At 32.4% G+C, this 21,387-nt stretch overlaps 3 protein-coding genes and 1 long non-coding RNA gene across 12 annotated transcripts; 3 read left to right on the top strand and 1 right to left on the bottom strand.

Annotated features, from left to right (window-relative positions):
• Positions 1-1,083: 1,083 nt before the first annotated feature.
• LOC105841078 lies at positions 1,084-4,865 on the top strand. Its single transcript, XM_012688195.3, has 2 exons — positions 1,084-1,942; positions 2,025-4,865. The coding sequence occupies exons 1-2, from the start codon at positions 1,752-1,754 to the stop codon at positions 2,191-2,193; spliced, it is 360 nt and encodes a 119-aa protein (XP_012543649.1). The 5' UTR covers positions 1,084-1,751; the 3' UTR covers positions 2,194-4,865.
• A 1,390-nt stretch (positions 4,866-6,255) lies between these two features.
• LOC118645558 lies at positions 6,256-9,168 on the top strand. Of its 6 annotated transcripts, none has more exons than XR_004963269.1 (5): positions 6,259-6,418; positions 7,113-7,229; positions 7,734-7,755; positions 7,931-8,108; positions 8,895-9,168. It is a non-coding gene; the product is annotated as an uncharacterized LOC118645558 (long non-coding RNA). The 6 variants fall into 6 exon arrangements; XR_004963273.1 differs by having other exon boundaries at positions 6,272-6,418; positions 7,931-7,968; XR_004963268.1 differs by having other exon boundaries at positions 6,256-6,418; positions 7,734-8,108.
• Positions 9,169-9,184: 16 nt separating this feature from the next.
• Positions 9,185-13,450, top strand: LOC105841016. 2 transcript variants are annotated; one of them, XR_003625527.2, is made up of 4 exons: positions 9,185-11,225; positions 12,024-12,212; positions 12,292-12,477; positions 12,563-13,450. XR_003625527.2 is itself a non-coding variant. In XM_028189772.2 (3 exons), exons 1-3 carry the CDS (start codon positions 11,153-11,155, stop codon positions 12,408-12,410), a joined length of 381 nt encoding a protein of 126 aa, XP_028045573.1. In that variant the 5' UTR covers positions 9,185-11,152; the 3' UTR covers positions 12,411-13,450. The 2 variants fall into 2 exon arrangements, 1 of the variants encoding a protein (XP_028045573.1); XM_028189772.2 differs by having other exon boundaries at positions 12,292-13,450.
• Positions 13,451-13,631: 181 nt separating this feature from the next.
• Positions 13,632-19,784, bottom strand: LOC105841014 (protein ANTAGONIST OF LIKE HETEROCHROMATIN PROTEIN 1). Of its 3 annotated transcripts, XM_036286850.1 has the most exons (5): positions 16,726-19,784; positions 16,274-16,474; positions 15,430-15,814; positions 14,834-15,068; positions 13,632-14,520 (listed from the first exon to the last, which is right to left on the bottom strand). In XM_036286850.1, exons 3-5 carry the CDS (start codon positions 15,810-15,812, stop codon positions 13,843-13,845), a joined length of 1,296 nt encoding a protein of 431 aa, XP_036142743.1. In that variant the 5' UTR covers positions 15,813-15,814; positions 16,274-16,474; positions 16,726-19,784; the 3' UTR covers positions 13,632-13,842. The 3 variants fall into 3 exon arrangements, with proteins under 3 accessions (XP_036142743.1, XP_028045572.1, XP_012543571.1); XM_028189771.2 differs by having other exon boundaries at positions 16,274-19,784; XM_012688117.3 differs by having other exon boundaries at positions 15,430-19,784.
• Between the last annotated feature and the right edge of the window lie 1,603 nt (positions 19,785-21,387).

Genomic DNA, 21,387 nt, shown 5'->3' with positions numbered 1-21,387 from the left:
AACTGTTGTGTTTTCTGAACGTAGCCAATGACGAGAGATAATCATCTCATAAAAAATAAAAGTATTTTTTCCTGATGAAAAAAATAATAAAATAACGTAGTATAAAATTAACATTATTTTTTGAAATAAAAAAATATATAAATATATTTTGTAAAAAATATATAGTTTTATAATTGTAGTAATAGCATTTTTGCACAAAAACTATATGTAATATAAATAATTATTAAAATTTATTAAACTAAACAAAAATTGTTGAAATTTATAAAATTTAATTCATTAGATGTTGATTAAAATATATGTTGTAAAATATTAATTATAAGAAAGTATTTTTCTAATGGTTATTGATTAAAAAACAAAGTAATTTCTTATTTACAATATACGCAATATATGTATAAAATTAATGGACAAAATTTTTATTGAAAAATATTACTACTAATTTTTAAAGAATTTTTCAATTAAAATTTTATTTTTGCTTTAAAAAAAAAGTTTATTCCTAATCCCTCCAATTAGAGTATTTCACGTCCAGTTTGATTTTCATCATGTTAATAGCTTCAAAAAAATTCACAAAAGTGTTTATAATCTCTTTATACCTTCGATTAAAAATCAATGTAAAAAAACTTGAAAATTATTTATTTTAATATTTTTATAACAAATATTCTTTTGGAGGTAACGATCGTCAAAAAAGGGAAAAGGCATAAATGACTCTGGTTGAATGAATTAGGGTTTAAAATATTGCATTATTTTATCCTATAAAAATATACTATTTAATAGAAAGGTTTTTTAACAAAATATTTTCTGATAAAGTAAAAAAATTATCTGTATTTTGTTTATTGCATTATTATTTTTATAAAATTGATTACAATTACAGGTAACATATTTGTTCCGCTAATTTCAGTAATTAACTATAGTAATTATTAATCTAGTATATATATACTACACATATATGTATATGAGTGTACGTATACATATGTGTACGTTTTTTAGCTTAACACTAGAATTATTAAGTTATTTTTTAACATTTTTTTATTTATAATGCTATTTTTATTTTAAAAAAGAAATATGTACACAATTATATTTTTAAATACATCATAATTAAAAGACACGACAGTGTCTCACGCCTAGGGCAGGAAGATTCGCAAGATCCATTAGAATTAAGTTGTTATTTTATTATGACATACATAAATTAAATAACTGTATAAGTATATATGTATAATATACAATTTATATACAATAAGTGTAATAAATAATTTAATAGTACAAATTTCTAATCGTCGGTCTGTAAATATGATTATAAGAGCGAGCGGAGAGTAACGCGAAAATCCGATAATTACATGAGAACGAGCGAGAAAGTAATGAAAGCGAGCGAGACGACACAGAGTCTAAAGAGCGAGCGAAACAGTAATAGAAACGAGCGAGATAAGAATAACAGCACGAGAAAAAGGCTCGAAGCTCGAGCGACTCGAGGCTCGAGACTTTCCCCCACTTTTCGTCTTGTATTTTTATCTCGCTCGTTCCTATTACCGTCTCGTTCGCGCTTCAGGCTCTCTTATTGTCGTCTCGCTCGCTCTTATTACCTTCTCGCTCACTCTCATACAGCTGTCGCTTTGTGTACATAGCACGGAACGCAACCTAAGAATTGAGCATATGAGTTATCCTTCGGATACTGGTTATAATTCATATCCACGTCGTTAATGTCCTGAGGGCGCTCACCGGCCAAAACCGACTCGCAACGTCGCTCTAGCGTTTCGCTGATGTGCGCTACCCCTTCTCCTGCCACATCTATGTGGCAAAACTCTGAAATGTGCAACACTGCGGCAGCCTGCAGTGTATCCCGAGCGTTCCGGCAGTACGAGAGACGACTCGGAGGCACAGAACCTTGTTCCTGGGATGGAGAAGGGAACTGGCGACCGAGATTAGCGATCGGATCGACAAGACAACAAAGGTCTGTTCGCATTCAATATCCGAAGCGTACTTTTTCTTTAGTTTAACCCGGTCACAACCTAACCTTGAAACCGCCCCCCCAGGGATCAATCAACCACTGCACCATCCGGGGACAAGGCGGAGGAACCAGCGAGCATGAGGAAGTACACGGCCACGAGGACAGAGACCAGAAAGATTAATGGCAAGAGCGTACTGACCGTTCGACTGGAGAGGTCACAGGACCCGGCGCAGGCAGAGGCGGGCACTCAGTGACAGTGGCGGCGCGCTGACACCGCGTTTCGCGAAAAGATTTTTGCGTTTTTTCTTTCCTTTTTATTATTATCACTGTGTTAGTTTTTATTTTAAGTTCGCTAATCATTGTTGGCATGCCCGCATAAAGTGGTGTGGATACTCATTAATAATCAGTGTTGGGTAAGATACTTTTAAAATGTATCTCGATACAGATACAGATACATATGAAAAAATGTATCTAGATACAGATACAGATACATAAATCAAAATGTATATAGATACAGATATTCAGATACTTTAAAAGTATCTCAGATACGTATCAGATACTTTTAAATTATTTAAATAAAAAAATCGGAAAAATTCAAATGTTTATGCGCAACACGAAAAGCGCATTATAAAATAAATAAATACATTTTTGTGTTGCGCACAAATAGCTGTCGCTGAACTCTTACTATCTTTTTCGAATTTTTATTTGTTTGTTGAGTCGTTGAGTGAACTTGCGTTAAATTATATTTTATTGTAATAATGATAATAATATTAATAATGTAATATGCACAAAATATAATGAATAATCTTTTATTAATTTTTTTGTTTACATTAAGATTTTTATTTTATTTGTTATTAGTAATATTAGTTTTACACACCAAAAATGCTTCAAACATATCATCGCTCAATCTGTTTCGTCGCGGTACCAAAATTTGACCACCAGTGCTAAATAATCTTTCAACCGGTGCTGATGAAGGTAGAATTGTGTTAAATTTTAAAAATAAGTGCTTTATGTGCGGAAAACGTGTGATTGATCCGATATCTTTTTGTTTATCTGAAATAAGAGAGAACTTCCATTCCAATAGTATTGTCAGATGTTATTTTTGTATGGTCTTGATCTTGATCCTTTAGAAATTTGAAAAATTGGTCATCTTCTACGGAAGATGCCGAAGAAACATCAGGAGATATTTTATTTTTATTTTTTAAAGCCGCACACTTTTTGGCTTCTGTCATAAGCAAGTTTTTGCAATATTCATGATCCACGATAGTTTTGGGAAAAATTTCTGCTTCTAATATCAAGTTTAGCCATGTCAGTTTAAGTTTAGGAACAGTCAAGGATGAAATGATGTAAGGTTTGCTACATGCACTGTCAAAATTAAATATACTATTCCTGAATCTTTTATTGATGCCATCTATTAGAGCATTCTTTAAGGGTTCGCAATTAGACAAATCGCGAAGAGTCTGTAAATTAATTTTAAGTTGTAGCAAAGCTGGCAAAACGTATCCTAAAAAACAATAGTTTTCTCCCTGTAGCAAATCAATGGTACATGCTAAACTCTTCATTACCATGAGATATTCTTCAAAAAACTCGATCTCGCTCATTTTAAATCTTGGTTTATTTAAACGGTCACAAATTTCATTTAAATGATTTTTAATCAATAGCAATTTACAAACTGCATCATAACTTGAATTCCAACGAGTTGGACAAGGAATTTGTAATTTAGTATGTGCAATTTCTTCAACAATATCTGCTGCCTTTGTTGATCTGTGTACTGTATTCCATAGTGCATTTGCTTTAGAAAATGAAGAATTATATAATTTCTTATATTTAATATTAGATAAGGCTGCACGTGCATCAGTAGTTGCAATTAAATTCAATGTGTGTGACATACACTTATATTGAGTTGGCAAAGCAAATTCTTCGTCTGAATCATCGTCAAAATTATTTCGAAGTTCAAATTCAGATATAACAATGTCATCTTCGGTTTGTAAATATTCTAGCTCTTCAATTTCGTCTATATCGAGTGAAAATATACAAAATGCTTTTCCAAAATTTGTAGCATTATCCGTGACTGTTCCTACAATCTTATCAACAGATAAGTTAAATTTTTGATGAACATTATTTAGCATTTTTGCTATTTCGATGTACGTATGAGCAAATTTCATACGACGACATGCCAGAACACAGGAATTTCTTTTTAAATTGTCATCAAGATAATGGCAAGTAATGCCCATAAAACTTCGGTTTGTACAACTCCAAATGTCTGCAGTAGTACAAACAAATTGGGCTTTAGAAATCCGGACTTTTATTTCAGCAATTGTTGATTCAAATAATTCTTCCACTTTTTTCTTTAAAGTTTTTCGTGTTGGTAACTCAACATTTGATATACCCGATATAAGAGCTTTGAATGAAGGTTTCTCAACGGTTGAAAGTGGTCTCATTTCATTAATTATATAAGATAACACAAGTTTAATAACCTAAAAACAAAAATACAACAATTTTTATTTATATAATTGTATAATTCTATGTTGAGTATAATTTTGCAAACCTGTTCTTTTAAGACCGTGTTTTTCACTAACATGTTTGTTAGTTTTGGTTGCTTTGTAGGTATTGAATTCGGATCACACGAAGATGCTCTTTTATGTTTTGCTTCTTTTTTTTGTAAAGCTTTTTTTAATAAAGCTGGATGTTTTCTCTGCATTAGAAAAAGAAAAATATATATATAGACATTATTAAGTTATTAATAAATAAAACGTCACAATAAACATGTGAGACATTATCTAGCTATCATTCCTAAATAAGATTTCAACCATGTATGTCATTAGAATATTATAATAGCAATTATTTATATACTTTTGTATATTAATTATGTTAGTTTATAAATCATTGCTTTATCAGATTTTGTTAATAAATAATTATTGCTATATCTTGAATAAATATTATATTATACGTTCCTACAACGTGTTATTTAATTATGAAAATTGTTTTGTATTATTAGAATTTAAAATAAAAAACACGATTAAGACACGAGATACGATTAAAAATTTTTTAAGAACAAAGAACATATACTTAGCAACTAGCAACATTATTTAATTAGACTTTTGGAGAAAATAATACACTAATTGCTTTCCAGTAAGTGATACAAGTCGACACAAGAGCTTTGTCTTTGTCGCTCACTGAATATCACGCAAAAAACAGAATGATTCCTGTGTCGACTTGTCTCTTGCTGGAAAGTAACCTTTGTAAATTTCTATATTATTATCTTAAAAAGATACTTGCCTTAATATGCGTATAAAAATTTCCGGTAGCATTCAATGCACCATTATACTTATGTCCACATACCGTACATTCAGCACTTATTTTTGTCGAATTTACATTCGTATCCTCAGAAACATTGGAAATTATTTTAAATAATTCTCCATCTAAGATTCCAGGAGTTATAGACATTTTTTGTAATTAATTTGCAATGTTTTTAACAATTATTAGGTTATAAACCACGTTCAATATGTTGTTTATAAAGGTGGCATTACGTGTGCTTTCTAGCAAGCGACACAGCTGACACAAGGTGCGTTCCACTTGGCGCTCGTGTCACTGGCGACTAGAGACCCTGAAAAGGGAGACTGGCATATCAGTGTCTCACTCACGCTAGTGACACTATTACACTATGGCTGTGTTTCAAAATTGCTGTCAATACTGAAAATCTATATGAATAGTGTACGTAACAAAAACTATAAATTCTCAGTACTGACAGCAATTTTGAAACACAGCCTATATCTTGCTGGAAAGCATACCTAATTACTTACGTCCATAACTATAGACTAGATAGTCGAAATATTTAGTTATTTTATACATAAATGCTATTTGCGCAAATTTAAATAAAGCTACCGACAGTATTAGCAAATCAATAATGACCATCAAAAAGAAACATTTTTTCCCACTAAAGACAAAAAGTACGTGAAAATGTATTTGAAAATGTATCTGAAAATGTATCTGAAAAGCACTGTTCAGATACAGTATTTTGTATCTAGATACAGATACAAATACTCCAATTCAAATGTATCTCAGATACAGGTCAGATACACAAAATGTATCTCTATACATGTATCTAGATCCCAGCAAACACCAAATATAAATGCAATATAACGTGAGAGTAACATGTAATATAACAGACGTTACACTCTATTTATATTATAGTTACGAAACTTTACTACATATATGTGATGTAACAAAGTTATGAAGCTATAATATTACTTCGTTATTTGTATGTTACAATAACCAGACAGTGATGTAACCACAATGTTGCGTGGTTACACAACAATTGTTTTACTTATGTTATATAAATATTATAAAATTTGAATCTTGTGAGACTCTAACCTCAATCGCACAACGTACATCTCGTGCATTAGGCGCGCTTTCCCCTAGTGGATGCTATAATGACGAAAGAGAGACGTTGTTTTCTTGCAACTTGACTTTAATCAGGTAATCCTTTATGTTTTTTAAGTCAACATTTATTAAAGATTATATAAAAAGGTGTAGAAAATGTTGCTGCATTTAATTAACATATATTAATTTTCTTATATATAATATACATCATAGATAACTTATTATAATCTTTCCTACATGTTTTGTAGGTTATGTTTAGTCAGCAACAACAATATAGATTTATAAGTTATAACCGCCTTTATATATTTTTTATTTTTGATATTACATGTTAATTCGATGCAACATGTATTGTGGAATTGACGGTACATTGATAATTATACAATTTAGATCCATCATACAATTTCGATAAAATTGTATACGCTGCTTATTCAATGCATTTTTGCACAAAATAAACAAAAAAGTATGGCAGATAAAAGTTCTACTCTATCTTGCGAAGCAATAAATTTATCGTTAAAGTTAAAACTAACAGATATGTATATTATCAAACCTATTATTGACAAAATGTATAGCGATATGTTTCTTGTTTTGATCTGCACAACTACATATTTTCATATTTAAATAATGTATTTCTTAAGTAAATTTAAAGATAATTTATTATTCGGGCTGCTAGTTTTACATTTCTGCAAAAGTCATAGCATATGTGTAAATCATACAATATATAAAGGCAGTTATAAACTTATAAATATAATTTATAAAGACGTATCATATTAAAACTAATTTTATATTACAGGATTCTGCCAATTATTCTTACATCATTCGGACAACTGTTCTTCTTAAAATTTAAAAGAACGTAAAGAATAACTGAAGTTTATAAAAGTTGAAGAAATTTTCACAAGGATTAGAACAGGTAAGAATAAATTATAGCCATTATATGTTTTTAGAATAAAACCCAGCAAATTAGAGATAGGAATAATCAAATGTTCCTTCTCAAGTTCCACTTTTGTGCACATTTCCAGAATAATCATACGCACATTCACTGGTCATTCTTAAATTATTCTATAAATAAAAATATCTTATTTTGTCTTTCGTCTCATATATGCCTATTTTGTAGTCTTTCGTCTTATATATGCCTCAATTTACAAACAATTAAGTTAGAGAATCAAAAATATAAATAAAAATTCTGAATGTGATCATTGTGAATGTATGAAAAGAATTGTATTAATTAGAATAAATTATTTTGGGAACAACAGAGTATTTAAATACTTACTTTTTAGTTTTTAATGTAACTAAGAGCTTTATCAGTATAATTCTGAGGCGTATATCTGGCTGACACAAAATGCATAACAGTTACTAAATGACTAAGACCTACAGATAATCTTTGACATTCATAAACATATTTCCTATATTACAGCCTGCGACCACATCATCGGCAGGTTAGTTGAGTGACATTAGTCTGTATACTTTGTTGTAATTGTTTCAGATCAGATTTCGCTTTTTATTTATTTCAGTAATCTAAAAAAGATGGTTGTACGATACCTTTAAGAGTCACATAGTTGCAATACAATATTAAAATAAAATTATAACATTTGTCATTATTCTCTTACCTAGCCTGCCATAAGATAATGACATACTTGAAGAACTAGGAGGTACACCTTTGGATAATCCTTTTGATATGAATTGCTCTGCCAATTCTTTATATAATGGTTCGCTAAGCTTAAACAGAGACAAACTTCGGTGAATTTTTTATCAATAGCATACACCAGCTTACAAGAAAGAGAATTTTGGTGTAACAGCCAACAATTTTTTAATAATGTATTAATAAAATTTCTTACTGCTTCTCTTTAAAATTCGAATAATAAATATGATAATAATGATAATCTCATCAAATTGCTTGTTCTTTATTAAATCTTTTGCGAAGGTTTTCTCGAAACAAGTTAGATTGTAATATAGATATTTTCTCACACAAAAAAATAAACTGTTCACTTCATCCTATAACTTTTTTGGTAAAATTATGTTATTTGATACCTTCAAGGTCCACATATTCTGTTCGGCACACTGTAAATTCCAAGCTGTGAGGTTAATCTCTCTTTTATATCTTTCTTTCCTTACTCGTCTACTCTTTCTTCTACTTTACGCTCAAATAAAGTGTTTCTTCCTTTCTTGCTTATAATATAACTAAAAATAAAACATAACACAAAGTATTAATCTTATCTCAGAATACTTACTCCATACAAAAAAATAAAAATTTTGTGAGACTTATCTGATTATACAACCCATTGTGTTAGACTAAACTTCAAATTAAGCACAGTCGTATTTTCCTTCACGATGTAAAATATGCAAATTATGCATAAAACTAAAAACTGACTCGCTGCTAACCTCGCGCACGTCATCATGTTGCGGCGTTGCGTCGGTTGCGCGTGCACCAGCGTGCAAAATAGCGAGATGCGTACATGCGCATGACGGTTTATTCGTACCAATCCTCGAATATTCTAAATACGTATTTAATGTTCTATATATGAATTAGTGTATTGGTGAGCGTTATATAATATTATTTATTATTTTCTTTTTACAGAAAACTGAACTCAAATGGAAGCGCTTGCACTCATGTCACTATCATGTCCTGACAATTTCGGATTTTATAAAACTATAGGAGACGTGATTGACGTTGAGATTGTAATTGACAGCTGGAGCAAAGCTATAATTTAGTTCAACATTACGTGAAGTTTATTTAATGTTTTTCTCTTATTTTCCCTCGTTTTTTATGTTTTTAAAAATTATTTTTAAAATATATTTACTAATAATCATAAAGTATAATATGTATACATTTGTTTAGATATAAGTTTATTTTGTTGACAAATATATGTGTTAAATATATTAAGAAGTTTATTGAAAAGACTATTTTTAATGTTATCTTTTTCCTTTATAATTATATCTATCCTTTATAATTTTAGAACTTACAATTTTCAGGAAGTCAAGTTCTTAAATTAATTTTACATAAAACAACGAAATTGCATTCAAAAGTATTTTTTGTTTTATGTAAACTTAATTTAAGTACTTAACCTCCTGGGAATTATGTGCTAAAATATATACATGTACATATATAACAACACTGTAATTATTTTTTATAACAGCAATATAATAGTTTATATTGCCATTACAAAACATCTCGGTTATAGTTATATAACAGTTCAGTTCTACGCTATATTTATGTTATGTAACTACAACATCACATGAGTAGGAAATTATAACTAACAGGAATGTTACATGTAACGTTCATGTAATATTACCTGTTACATTCCGTTTTATTGCAGCAATGTAATGGTTATATATTGGTGTTTGCTGGGATACATGTATAGAGATACTACCCAACACTGTTAATAATTATAACCTCTTATTCTAGTTTGATAATAGCTTAATGTTGTGTAACTTGAACGCGCGAGACGCACAAGTGTTCTTATATATATATTTTTTTTTCATTGAATATTACTTCTAGTTAAGACCTAGTCATAAGCGGCGCATATAAAACGCTACGCGACCGAAGTTTATTTTTAGGTTAAAAAACCTGTCATATTTGAGTGTCAGCTTAACGGCACCGATAGCCTATTAATTATATTTACTTACGTTGCATGATAATCAATAAATATAAGTTTATTCGTACAACTGTTTCCATGTGTTACCTTAGAAATGTACGAGCTAGAAAAAAAACTCGTCGCATATCTATTATTCTCAAGAATAGTTATCCAATTGCGTTTAAACATCTCATTTTTAGTTTCTTATGCATTTACTTTGTGGTTCACGATTTTATAAAAAATTATGTATTATCAATTATTAATATTTTGCCTCAAGTCCTTTAAGATAGGAAAAACAAGTTTATACATCATTTACATAAACTTATAAAATTTTAAGTTATTGCACTTAAGTGCAAACATCTGCACTTTTAAGTGCAATGCGATAAGAACAAAAGATACAACGCTAAGGCTGGATCCTCATGCAGACACCGGCGCTTTAGCACCAGCGCTCAAGCGCTGTTTCAAATGTTGAGCAACAGCCAATGAAAGTTGTCAAATTGAGAACAATCAAAGCGATAGTTTTTATCCAATTTTCTAAATAAGCTCCTAACTTTATTGTGTTTCTTTATTATGTTTTTTTGTATTAAATGATATGCAAATCTATTTGATTTTACATGTTTTTCACAAAATTAAAAAATTCGACTCTCGAGCGGCCACAACAATTGTCTAGTGACATTCTAATGACAATAGCGTGCCCAAAGTTCGACCGAGTCCAACTTTTTCAGACAGCGCAAATTCTTTGACACAAGTACATACATATATATAATGAAAGATAAAATGGCTAGATAATATAATAAGTATAGGCCATTGTTTATTTGTGATTGAACAAGTGCAAGGATGAAATGGCTAACTTTCAAATAAGTACTTCAGTAAATATCTTTTTTAATAAAATTCCGCAGTATATTATAGAAATAAATGTGTATAAATAATAAATATAATTGCACATTTCATGTTATTTAATAGTGTAATAAAATTCTGAAGAATTACATTATGTTATTTGTTAACATAAAGTAATTACAGGGAACAACGTTACGTTATTGATAACTGAACGAATTTTTAAGAAATCATGTAATTTTATTAAATATCCTCACGAAACACAAATAAAATTCTAATTTGATAATAGTTCCACTACATGGATGGCATCCCATAGTTAAACCTTCCAGGGCTTATTATTGCTATATTTATACAAGTTAACATATAAATTTTTTTGTAGGAAAACATCTGTGCATTATGTGATACGGTAATTAATATAGACATTGTGATGGACCATAGCTGTTACGAAGGTTTCAATAAAATCCATGTTGATGACGCAGGCTACGTGTATCCACAGCTTGGTAAGTTTCATCTTTTGTATCGCAATTATTAAAAATATGAAAGATTATTTGAAAATGAATTGTACAAAATCATTATTACAAGTTTTATTTTCTTAGTATATTAAACAAAAGGTTACACATTCAATAAAACGAATTTATTAATATTTTTCCATACACATTTTTTGATTTTTTAGACATTTTTATGTATCAATTGCTTATTTGACAACAGTATAACTTTCACTTCAAGTAGCAGTAGTACTTTTACTTTAAGAATTAAAATATTTCCAAATAAGCCTGAACCTACCAGCATAAATAATATTTCGTGTGATTTTCAAGTTAAACGTATGTTAACATCTTTTTATTCATTATTCATAATATTCAATATTGACAAATTTATACGTTTTTTATTCTTTCCTCATGGTTTTCTACATTTAAAACAAATAAATTTTCTTTGTAATTGTAATTTTTTTTTATGGGACCTCAACGCGCGATTTGTCCCTGCTTTATAGGCTGCGGCTGCTAGCTCGCGTTGCTAGTTTCAGCCTCATTGTTTTTAATAATTTTGAGTTAATAATATTAGGTTTTCTAATTATATATTTGTATCTATATTTCTTTAATAATATACATGAGTTTAAAACTATATTAAAATAACCTCATATCATGTACAGCTTCAAAAAACATTTCCACCAAATATACAAGCAATACGAATAAAATATTTATATATAATTTGAGAATTTTAGCTATCTTACGAATTTCAATTAGTAGCATTTAAAACTTTAGACCGTTTAGGATTTTCCCTACCTTATATTGAATTTGCAGATGATGGAATGATTGTCGATCCAATAAATGAGAGTCAAGAGGAATCATTGACAGAAGTTCTCCGCAATGAAATGTTGATCGGCGAAATTCAAAAGCGGGAACCTTTGTGGAATTTTAAAATTGCTGTTGCCGAAAGGGGCAGAACTACTGTTCAAAAGTTGTGGGAAGAGGTAGTGTCTGCTATGAACGGTATGTTAGTTAAGTACAACTGTATTTCTTTATATAAAATATTCTTGAAACAATAATGAGTTTGCAATTTATTTTACAGGTAACGTCAAGGATGTCAACGAGGCGAAGAACATATGGAAGAAAATGCGCTACAATTATAGCCGAATTGTAACACGGGAGAATAGTGCCAAAAAAGCGGTTCGGCTGGTAGTAGTATGAAAAAAAATAAATGGCCGTACTATGAAATGATGGCCTTCACTAAGGATCTTTTCATCGACAATCGAAAGTAAATAATACAATCATACATGTAACACATGGTTTTTAAATAAATAATGCGTTTCTAATCTATGTATTTTATCAATTATTTATAGAAGAAGTTCTAATATACCAACAGTAAATCTTTCGACGAACGATGACTCGGTTGCATCAACCAGTTCATCTTCATCAGCACCACCCCCAGAGATAGGGCTGAAAAGAAAACGTAAGTCGATATTTTGATGTTTAGCAAGATTTGGGGAAGGATTGTTAGAAAATGGAGAAAAGTTGTATTGAAAACTCTTTTACATTGACAATACAACAAATAAAAGAAAAAAAATTTTTTTAATTACTTAAAGAAAAATAAGATAACTCAGGTGCTAATTTAAGAGATACTTTTGTCGCATGCGCGCATACAAATTTTGTACCAAAGAATTCAGTTACTTGTCAAAAAGTTGTTCTATTAAGTTCATGTACTTTTATAGAACTGTAAAGAACCTCTTCCGAATAAGAAAAGTTTCGAAACGTTAATGTCGAAATACAAAATTTATAATACTGTTTTTTTTTTTTCCAAGAAAGAATAGTTCTAAAAGAGAAACTTCATTAAACCTTATTTTTTCCAGAACGGATAAGTTTAGATAGATAAAACTCATAATACTACTTCTTTCAAAGGTACAATTTTTTTTAGAAAAAGTACGTAGTTTTATAAATTTTATTTAAAATATTTTGTTTCATAAAAGCTACGGTCTGGTGAATTATATTTCGGAATTTTTCCTTTTCGGAAAAAGGGAGCATTTCCGTGTTGTTAACTTTTAATTATAAGTCGAAAATAATCTAACCTTTTTTGGTATAATATAAACATTGTTACAGGTCGCTCAACCGAGTCAAATAATGCAATGCTGACAAAACTTACTGCTATGTTGGACGTACCTGCACCGACATTGCCTGAACTGGTCTTACCACCATTACCTGTTATGCCACCGCAAAATGACGAAATGGAAAACGTGATAGGTCTAGTCCGGGCATCATTAAACAGAATACCTCTTTCGAAAAGACATCACTTTATTTTAGAGCTGCTTACATTTTTATATTCGCACGAAGATTCTTATAAATAATTAAATTCTTATAAGTAGATTATATAACATATATATATATATATTAGATTTTTATAAGTAGATTGTATAAGATAAGTTATATAAGATAAGATTCTTATAAATAAAAAATAAGTAACTATTTTATAACACTCATTTCAAACTTATTTTAAAAAATTGTTATCTTTAAATTTTATTAATAATCGTACTAGAACTTGATTTAATTAAAAATTGTTAAACTCACACAGCTCTAAAAATAATATATATTTATACAAAAATTAATTATTGAATTTCAGCCTTGTGTTTCAAACTTTTGAAAACTGCCAATTAACAGCACCTTCTTCATTGAAATACATCATAAATTCATCTCTCACATAAGCAGCTTCACGTGAGTGCGTATTTGATCCAAGACGACATACGTTTCGCATTCCACCTAAATTGCTCATTGTATCATAATTATCACTTAATTCTATTTCGCAGTTTTTATTATCGGCGTCCGCATCCCGTATAAAATTATGCAAGCAAACGCAAGCTTCAATTATTTTATGTACATTTTCGACGTTTGCAATGATAGGTTTTCTAAAAATCCTCCACTGTGACACAAGAATGCCAAACGTACTCTCAATCATTCTCCGTGCCCTGCTTAATCGATAATTAAAAATCCTTTGATCCACACTTAGTCCGCCTCTTCCAGGATATGGACGCATCATAAAGGTCGTTAATGGAAATGCTTCATCGTCTACCAAAATATGTGGTAGTATAGGACCATCTTCGTAAATTTGTTTAGCTGGTGGCAAATCTGCTTCCCCGTTAATTAATGCCTGCCCAATAGATGATTTTTTAAAAATTCCTCCATCGCTTTGACGTCCTTCAGCGCCAATGTCAACTACGATGAATTTGTAGTTTGCATCGCATATGGCTAATAATACTAAGCTATGACTGCCTTTATAATTGTAGTATGTCGAACCCGAATGTTGTGGTGCCTACAAAATATATACATTAATATATGTGATGACGGTCGCGAAACCATACCTTAAGTCGAAAAAATATTTTTTTTTTGACGGGGTAGAAAATTATCTTTTTAGCACAAAACAAAAAAAAATAGTTCAAACTAACAATTCAATTTTTTAATACATTTTCAAAGTTTGAATAATAGATAAGCTGTTTCAAGTTATTTGCATTATTTAATCGATAAAAGACAACAATATAGTTTATCAGGATGAGAATTATACTTATGTCACAGATTTTACCTAGAATGCCGACCAAATTCTGAGTTTTGTAATTATTAAAACTTACCTGAATTACTACATGTTTTCCATCAATAGCATCCACACAGTTTGGAAAATTCCATTTATGTCTGAAATTGTTTCCACTTTTTTCCCAATCTTTTGATTTTGGTACTGGCAGAACCAGAGGAGCTAATTTTGTCCACAGTGCTTTACAAGTTTCCGAAATTATTTGAGATACTGTTCTTGTTCCAACACCAAATTCATATGACATAGACACTTGACTGTCACCTGATGCTAAGTACCTATTCATTAAATAAAATAATGTAAGTAATATTTAAAAATAATTGATTTCAAGTTGTGATAAAAACCCTGCTTTTTAAAATTATTTAAATCAGATTTTTAAAAATAAAATTGAATTGATATACACAAATATTTTTGTCAAACACAACATACCATGATAATATTTATGGATGTGTATAGCTTTAGATGGAAAACTAATTTTTTTCTCGATATATTTAGTGATAAGAAATAAATTAATAATAAAGATTTAAATAAGCATAATTGTTAGAGATTGTGGAATGCCTTAAAAAAAAACCACGAATTGAATCATACCAATTCTGATTTCTCTAATTTGCACATTTAAAAATTACAAACGTTAAGTACCTTAATGTCAATAACAGACGCTCTTCGGGTGAGATTGGTATCCGTATCGCATCCTGTTTAATAATTATTGGAGCAAGCAGTGCTAATAGATTTTCGAATTGTTCTTTGGTCAGGCGACAGTAATTTCTGAACATTGTTGAATCATTTAAAATGATAGGGTACACTTTATAAAAAGCGCCAAAATCTTGTCTATTCTGACACAATTCCGATATCCAAAAGCGTTTTCGTTTGTATTTGTTTGTTTCCTTTATAATACTTAACGCAGCTATTATAGCCAGTAATTTACGTCGTTGTAAGATTTGTTCATTATACATGTAATAATCTCGTTTATATTTGAGTATTGCTATTTGCACTTGATAATGATAAAGACTCTTTGGATCCATAACTAATCAAAAAAGAAAAAGGTATAATTATTTGTTCTTCAAAGGGCTTCTCAATAGCGATGAATGCAACATATATAATTAGAATCACAATTCAAAAATAAATTAAAAATTTATTACTTGTTAACCATGATCGACCTTTACATAACAATAGAAAATTCAAGAAGTATAAAATCATGTAATCAGAGATAGGCTGAAAGATAGATTATGCTAAAGGATTTCTTGACTACGGCAGTTTTTTACTTTCTATAACTCCATACAGGACCACGCTCACAATTTCATAAAAATCATGAGTTTGTGTATGCGCATGGCGCCCATGTACATAAATGAGAAAACAGCTTTGCTGTGGAGTCGTAGAAAAATGTAGAAAGTAAAAAACTGTTGCAGTCAAGACTTTCTTTGGCATGATCTATCTCCCTACTCATCTTTGATATAATATGATCTAGTATTTTTTTATTATTTACGTGTATTTTATGCTAACAACACTTGAATGGCGTTAGACAATCAGCACGTATCTCCTTGAAGAACGACCTATTTAGCAGGCACAAGCACAACAAACGTAGTATACTTCTGGCTCAAACTCTGGAGAAGAATCGACAAATCGTGCTGTACGAGGAGCGCGTGGTTGAGGGACATAACGAGATTAATCGCTACTGTCCGAATGCCTAAAAAATAAGTTGAGCATTTTTGGTAGGTTATTGTCAAATATTTAATAAAACTTTTAATTTCATATAATTCCACTTTCGTAATTGTAATTTTTTAGAATTAATTGACCAATTAACTTATTTATATCTGTAAGCGATCTTTTCGATATGTACATATACATATATAATTTTTACACTAAAAATACAAAACTTGCTCAAATTTGTTGAATAATCGAGTAGTCCACAAGAAAAATTTAGAAAAATGTGAGTACCTATATTTATGATGGCACATTACACACACACTTTGGCGTTTAAACGCCAAAAAATCATGAAAAATTTAATCCTCATGACAGCGCCGTTGCTTTAGCGCTGTTTTCTTGCTATTTACCACCACCACCCGTTTTTCACCAATTAGCGCTCGGTGTCAAAGCGCCGGTGTCTGCATGAGGATCCAGCCTAAGTCCAGAAGGGCAGCTCCAATGTACCATTTCCACCCCAGAGTGCACCTCCATGATTGGCTGAAGGCTCGAGAGTGGGGGAGACGTACCGGCATCCGCACCACGGCAGCGTCGCATAGCGCCAATTTGTCCAAGTCAGAGGAGAGGGGGAAGACGCGTATGCCGCGCGCCCGAAAACCGACGCCACGCGTGATTGGCGGAGCGATGCGAGTTGGAGGAATCCCCACACTGGTACTTAAGCGAGCGGTGGGAGCTCTCGTGAGCTTTCGCGCGCGAGAGATTGAACGTACAACATCCACGTTACATTGTGGCGCGTTCACAGCGACTATTCTCGAATGCGAGTAGAGAAGACAGTCGTCCCGTGCGATCGTTCCGTGCCTCGCACGTAAAAAGCAAGCGTCCGCGCGTTAATTAAGTGCGCGCGACGAAGAGGCAATGAAGCTTCACGCAATAAAATTGCGAACACATCACATCGTTTACCCGTTTGTGAATCAAGCGTCGTGAACGAGCGTGTGTACAAAACTCGTGCGTTTAAACAATCGCGGAGACACACGAAGACTCGTACATGTGGCGTGACGCTAAGAGGGAGTGATTTTGTGTTAACAGTAACCTGAAATAAAAAATATTTGTTATTGTTTATAAAAAACATAAAGTGTTGTTCACTCACCTCATTTCTCGTGTGAGCCCTTTCCCGACGGCATCATCCTGGGCCTGTAGAAAAGCATCTCGCGAACCAGCGGGACCGCGGATATCACATAACCTCAAATTTACTTACCCGACGGCGTTCCCGTGCGACGATCCGGATCCTAGCAATGACCTGGAGGGACAGCAGCGGCAGCAGCACCTGAAACAAAAAGAAAAAAGGAAACTAGTAAGCAATTAATACGCGTAGTGACCCGCTCGAGACACAGTGCCGACATAACCTGCACAGCGTGTGAAGTGTTCTCCGACGGCGGCGTTCCAGGGCAGCGATCATGTAACTTTTCCCCTAGAGCGGAAACGTGAAAAATGAAAAGTTTCACGTGAACTTTATGATTCCGCGCGATCATAAAACTTTCCGCGCGATCATAAAACTCTCTGAACAGCGCAAATGTGAAGCTTTTCACGTGAATTTTTTCGCTATGGAACTTGCTGGCGGAAAAGCGGAAAAGGGAATTATTAAATATACTTCGGCATGTTAATAAACGTGGTACCAATGATACATTTGTATTGCATTGCAGTTATAAGGTTATATACGTATAAGTTTGTAGACTTTGTGATATAAGTATAATAATTATATATTATTTTTATAATATTGTTACGCATAAAAGTATGGCTCTGGCATGGTGGGTTATGCAAATTGCTAATAATGAAGAAAGAAATTTATTAAGGACACAAAGAAGAACTCTACATGATGCAGTTAACCCTTTTGAAATTCCAGAATCACAATTTTGTTCTTTATATCGGTAAATAAAAACTTTAGCAAGTAACGTTAAAAATAAAGAAGGAAAGCATAAATGTAAATTACGTAAATAATATATTTTATATATTTTAAAATAAAAGCAATTTATATGTATAGAATTTTGAATTCATGCATGCATTGTAGTTTTTGTCTATTATATACTTTGTTTATTATTTTGTTTTATGTAAAATATATATGTATAAATAAAGATATTTTTTATAAATATTGTTACGTCCGGTGGACTTAACATTTTTCTTCTCGTTGTCCTTGTAAAGATAATAATTAAGTAAGAGAAATCGTATTCTAACGGTCGCCGAGAGCAAGAAATGTTTGCAGAGGATCGCTCTATCGTCACGCACAAGTTCGTGAGATATAGCGACAATTTTAAATTTTATTTTTTGAGGAATAATAAATACATAAACTGAAGGAAATAGTCATCAAACAAATGCATAGTTCCCCATCTGTAAACTATTTTGAGAGCGACCGTTAGATATAATTTTATTCTTTCGGGAAGTCTGGACAATGTCGAGTCTAGAATAAAAAAAGAATAAATAATAACTTTATTACCGAACATTACTCTGACAATGCCCTGGATCGGTACCCGACGCTAAGCAAAGGAAAAGGGAAATATTGAAACTCAATAAAAATTAAAATCTTCAAACAGGGAACTTCCGGAAACTATAAAAATTTATTATTCACAGCAAAAACGCTGTCCGTGCTCAATCAATAAAAGTATGTTCTTACTAAAATTCTACAGGAAGACATAAAGACCCTTTTTTTGCTTGCTTGTTGTTTGAGTGACCTAAAGATAAGAGGAGCGAAAATTATAAACATCCCTCTCCTATACTCAAAACCAAAACCAAATCGGGCGGAGACGAGAAGAGATGGACCAATAACTGATCATCTTTACGAAATAATAATTTCACGAGTTCCCAATAGACAAGCTCCAAATTTGGTGGTTTTAAAAGGGCCCACCAATCCAAGAATGACACCGCCTACACCTTAACCCTTCCCTTCGGAAAATTGAGTATAAAATCGCGATCCCAAAGACCGCGAGCAGCTTTTTCCGCTTTTTACTCTTGACCGAGTGCGAGTCCAAGAATTTTCGTCGCGAGTTTCACGATTGCTCGAGTGCGAGTCGGGACAAATATTAACAAAAAGCGAACCGCAAGTGAAGTGAGTGCACTGGTGTACTTCCGTGGGTTATCACTCTCCAGTTCCACCAGCCTAGAGTCCTGACGGACTGACTTGTTCCGGCCAACCGAGAACCGCCCGAGTATCCAGAGACCGGCACTCCGGATTACGCTCCCCCAAAGGAAACATCCCGACAAGTAGTAAGTCTCTAGACATAAATTTTCACCGGGTCCCGATTTCCGTTATGTAAAGTAAAACTTAAAATTGTAGTGGACAATAGTTTCTTCCATCGTAATCGGTCGAACTTAAAAAGAAACGGAGACGGGCGATCAGGCGGGCTCGCGCTTATTCGGACCCTACCACGCTCACTTCGCATTCAGACGACTGTTCACCTTCGACGGGAAACGGGGACTTCGACCCTGCCCTTCGAGAGTCCGACCGGCTGATCCGGTGCGCGGATTCAGAGACGGTCATTCGAGAGTCCGACCGAGCGTTCCGGTGCGCGGATTCAGAGACCGTCGCTCGAGAGTCCGACCGGCAGATCCGGTGCGCGGATTCAGAGGCGGTCATCGTCCAAACATCCGAAGATAGCGCCCACAACACTCGTAATTTCGCCACGGTCTCGGATTCTAGCAATAAACAATTTTCTTCACCTCCTCCTCCCTCACCTCACTATTCCCCTATCAGTTCTCCCGAACCAGAAAAGGTTCCTCCGCCACCTTCACCCACATCATCCCTTGAGTTTTTAGCCGAATTCCCCCTCCTACCACCCCGTCTAAGATATTACTATTACGATGGCACCCAAACCTCCTTATCAGAAATTTTAGAGCAGTTTCCTCTCAAATTAGATCCTTTTCTCCACCATTTCCGAGACCTTACAATTAATCCGGAAGCAATTGATCCGGAAGTCCTTCTAGACATACTACCCGCCCTCGCTCCTAACGATCCTATTTTGGTATTTACACCGTACTATTTCGATCCTTTTGCTATCCCCGCCGACTTTTTCTATAACTTCTTTCCCCCTTCATACGCCACAGTAGAAGAATTACCTTGACATACAAATCTCCTCCCGATTTAAAAAAAAAAGAAAAGATAATTGTATTAGCTTTTTAGCCGATCTTAATAATTATTTTGTAATTATAATATCTAAATTTTATATTATTCTAACTATGTTAGCCGATCTTTTGAATTATTATTATTATATCTAATCTTCCATTATCTGTGATTATGTTAGCCGATCTTTCGAATTATTTTTGTAATCATGCTAGCCGATTTATAAACTATTATTATTATGTATGTTGCCCTATTCATTCAAATTATTATTCTGTCACCTTTTTCATTTTTTAATATTAAATTTCTTATTTATCATTATGTTAATCAGCATGAAAATTATTATTGTATCCATGCAAATCTACCCAATATTATACCGGCAGAATTAATAGTATTTTTATAAAACATGATTTCAGCGCCAATTCTAATGTACTAAAACGTTCAAATAAATTCTTTATATGTAGTTTTAAATAATTTTTGTTAACTATTTAATTTCAAAAACCACCCCCGGATCTCCAATCCCCAATCAAAGATTGCACCAGGTCCAGTCCCGAGTTAAAGTGATTCAATTCACTGACTCAAAACTTGGACCACGAGCGCATGACACAGAAACCGGGTTATAACGGGCTTGAAATGGCACGCTGACCCATATTCTGCGTTGTAAAAAGTGCGTTCGACCCAAGGCACCTACCCTCTTTTATTGTGTGCCTACGGGAATTCTATGAGTTTGTTGCGTTCTTCCTTGCCTTACCTTCGTATCCGAAACAGATTAAATTTCTTAAGGCTGGACGTAACAATATTAATGCATAGGTTATCAAAAGATGCAACGTTAGCTTTGTGTGAAAATATAC

The sequence above is a fragment of the Monomorium pharaonis genome, chromosome 1 (genome assembly GCF_013373865.1).
Source record: "Monomorium pharaonis isolate MP-MQ-018 chromosome 1, ASM1337386v2, whole genome shotgun sequence".
Lineage (NCBI taxonomy): Eukaryota > Metazoa > Arthropoda > Insecta > Hymenoptera > Formicidae > Monomorium > Monomorium pharaonis.
This window is presented reverse-complemented; position numbering and strand designations above follow the sequence as displayed.

What these genes read in the sequence shown, in the direction of transcription:
- LOC105841078 (XM_012688195.3), top strand. Translation starts at nt 1,752, where the DNA reads ATGTGCGCTACCCCTTCTCCTGCCACATCTATGTGGCAAAACTCTGAA. An exon ending in GGATCGACAAGACAACAAAG is followed by an intron (nt 1,943 to 2,024) that starts GTCTGTTCGCAT and finishes CCGCCCCCCCAG; the next exon opens with GGATCAATCAACCACTGCAC.
- LOC105841014 (XM_012688117.3), bottom strand. Translation starts at nt 15,812, where the DNA reads ATGGATCCAAAGAGTCTTTATCATTATCAAGTGCAAATAGCAATACTC. An exon ending in CGTCTGTTATTGACATTAAG is followed by an intron (nt 15,069 to 15,429) that starts GTACTTAACGTT and finishes TTTAATGAATAG; the next exon opens with GTACTTAGCATCAGGTGACA. An exon ending in GAAAACATGTAGTAATTCAG is followed by an intron (nt 14,521 to 14,833) that starts GTAAGTTTTAAT and finishes TATATTTTGTAG; the next exon opens with GCACCACAACATTCGGGTTC.
- LOC105841016 (XM_028189772.2), top strand. Translation starts at nt 11,153, where the DNA reads ATGGACCATAGCTGTTACGAAGGTTTCAATAAAATCCATGTTGATGAC. An exon ending in CTACGTGTATCCACAGCTTG is followed by an intron (nt 11,226 to 12,023) that starts GTAAGTTTCATC and finishes TTGAATTTGCAG; the next exon opens with ATGATGGAATGATTGTCGAT. An exon ending in GGTAGTGTCTGCTATGAACG is followed by an intron (nt 12,213 to 12,291) that starts GTATGTTAGTTA and finishes TTTATTTTACAG; the next exon opens with GTAACGTCAAGGATGTCAAC.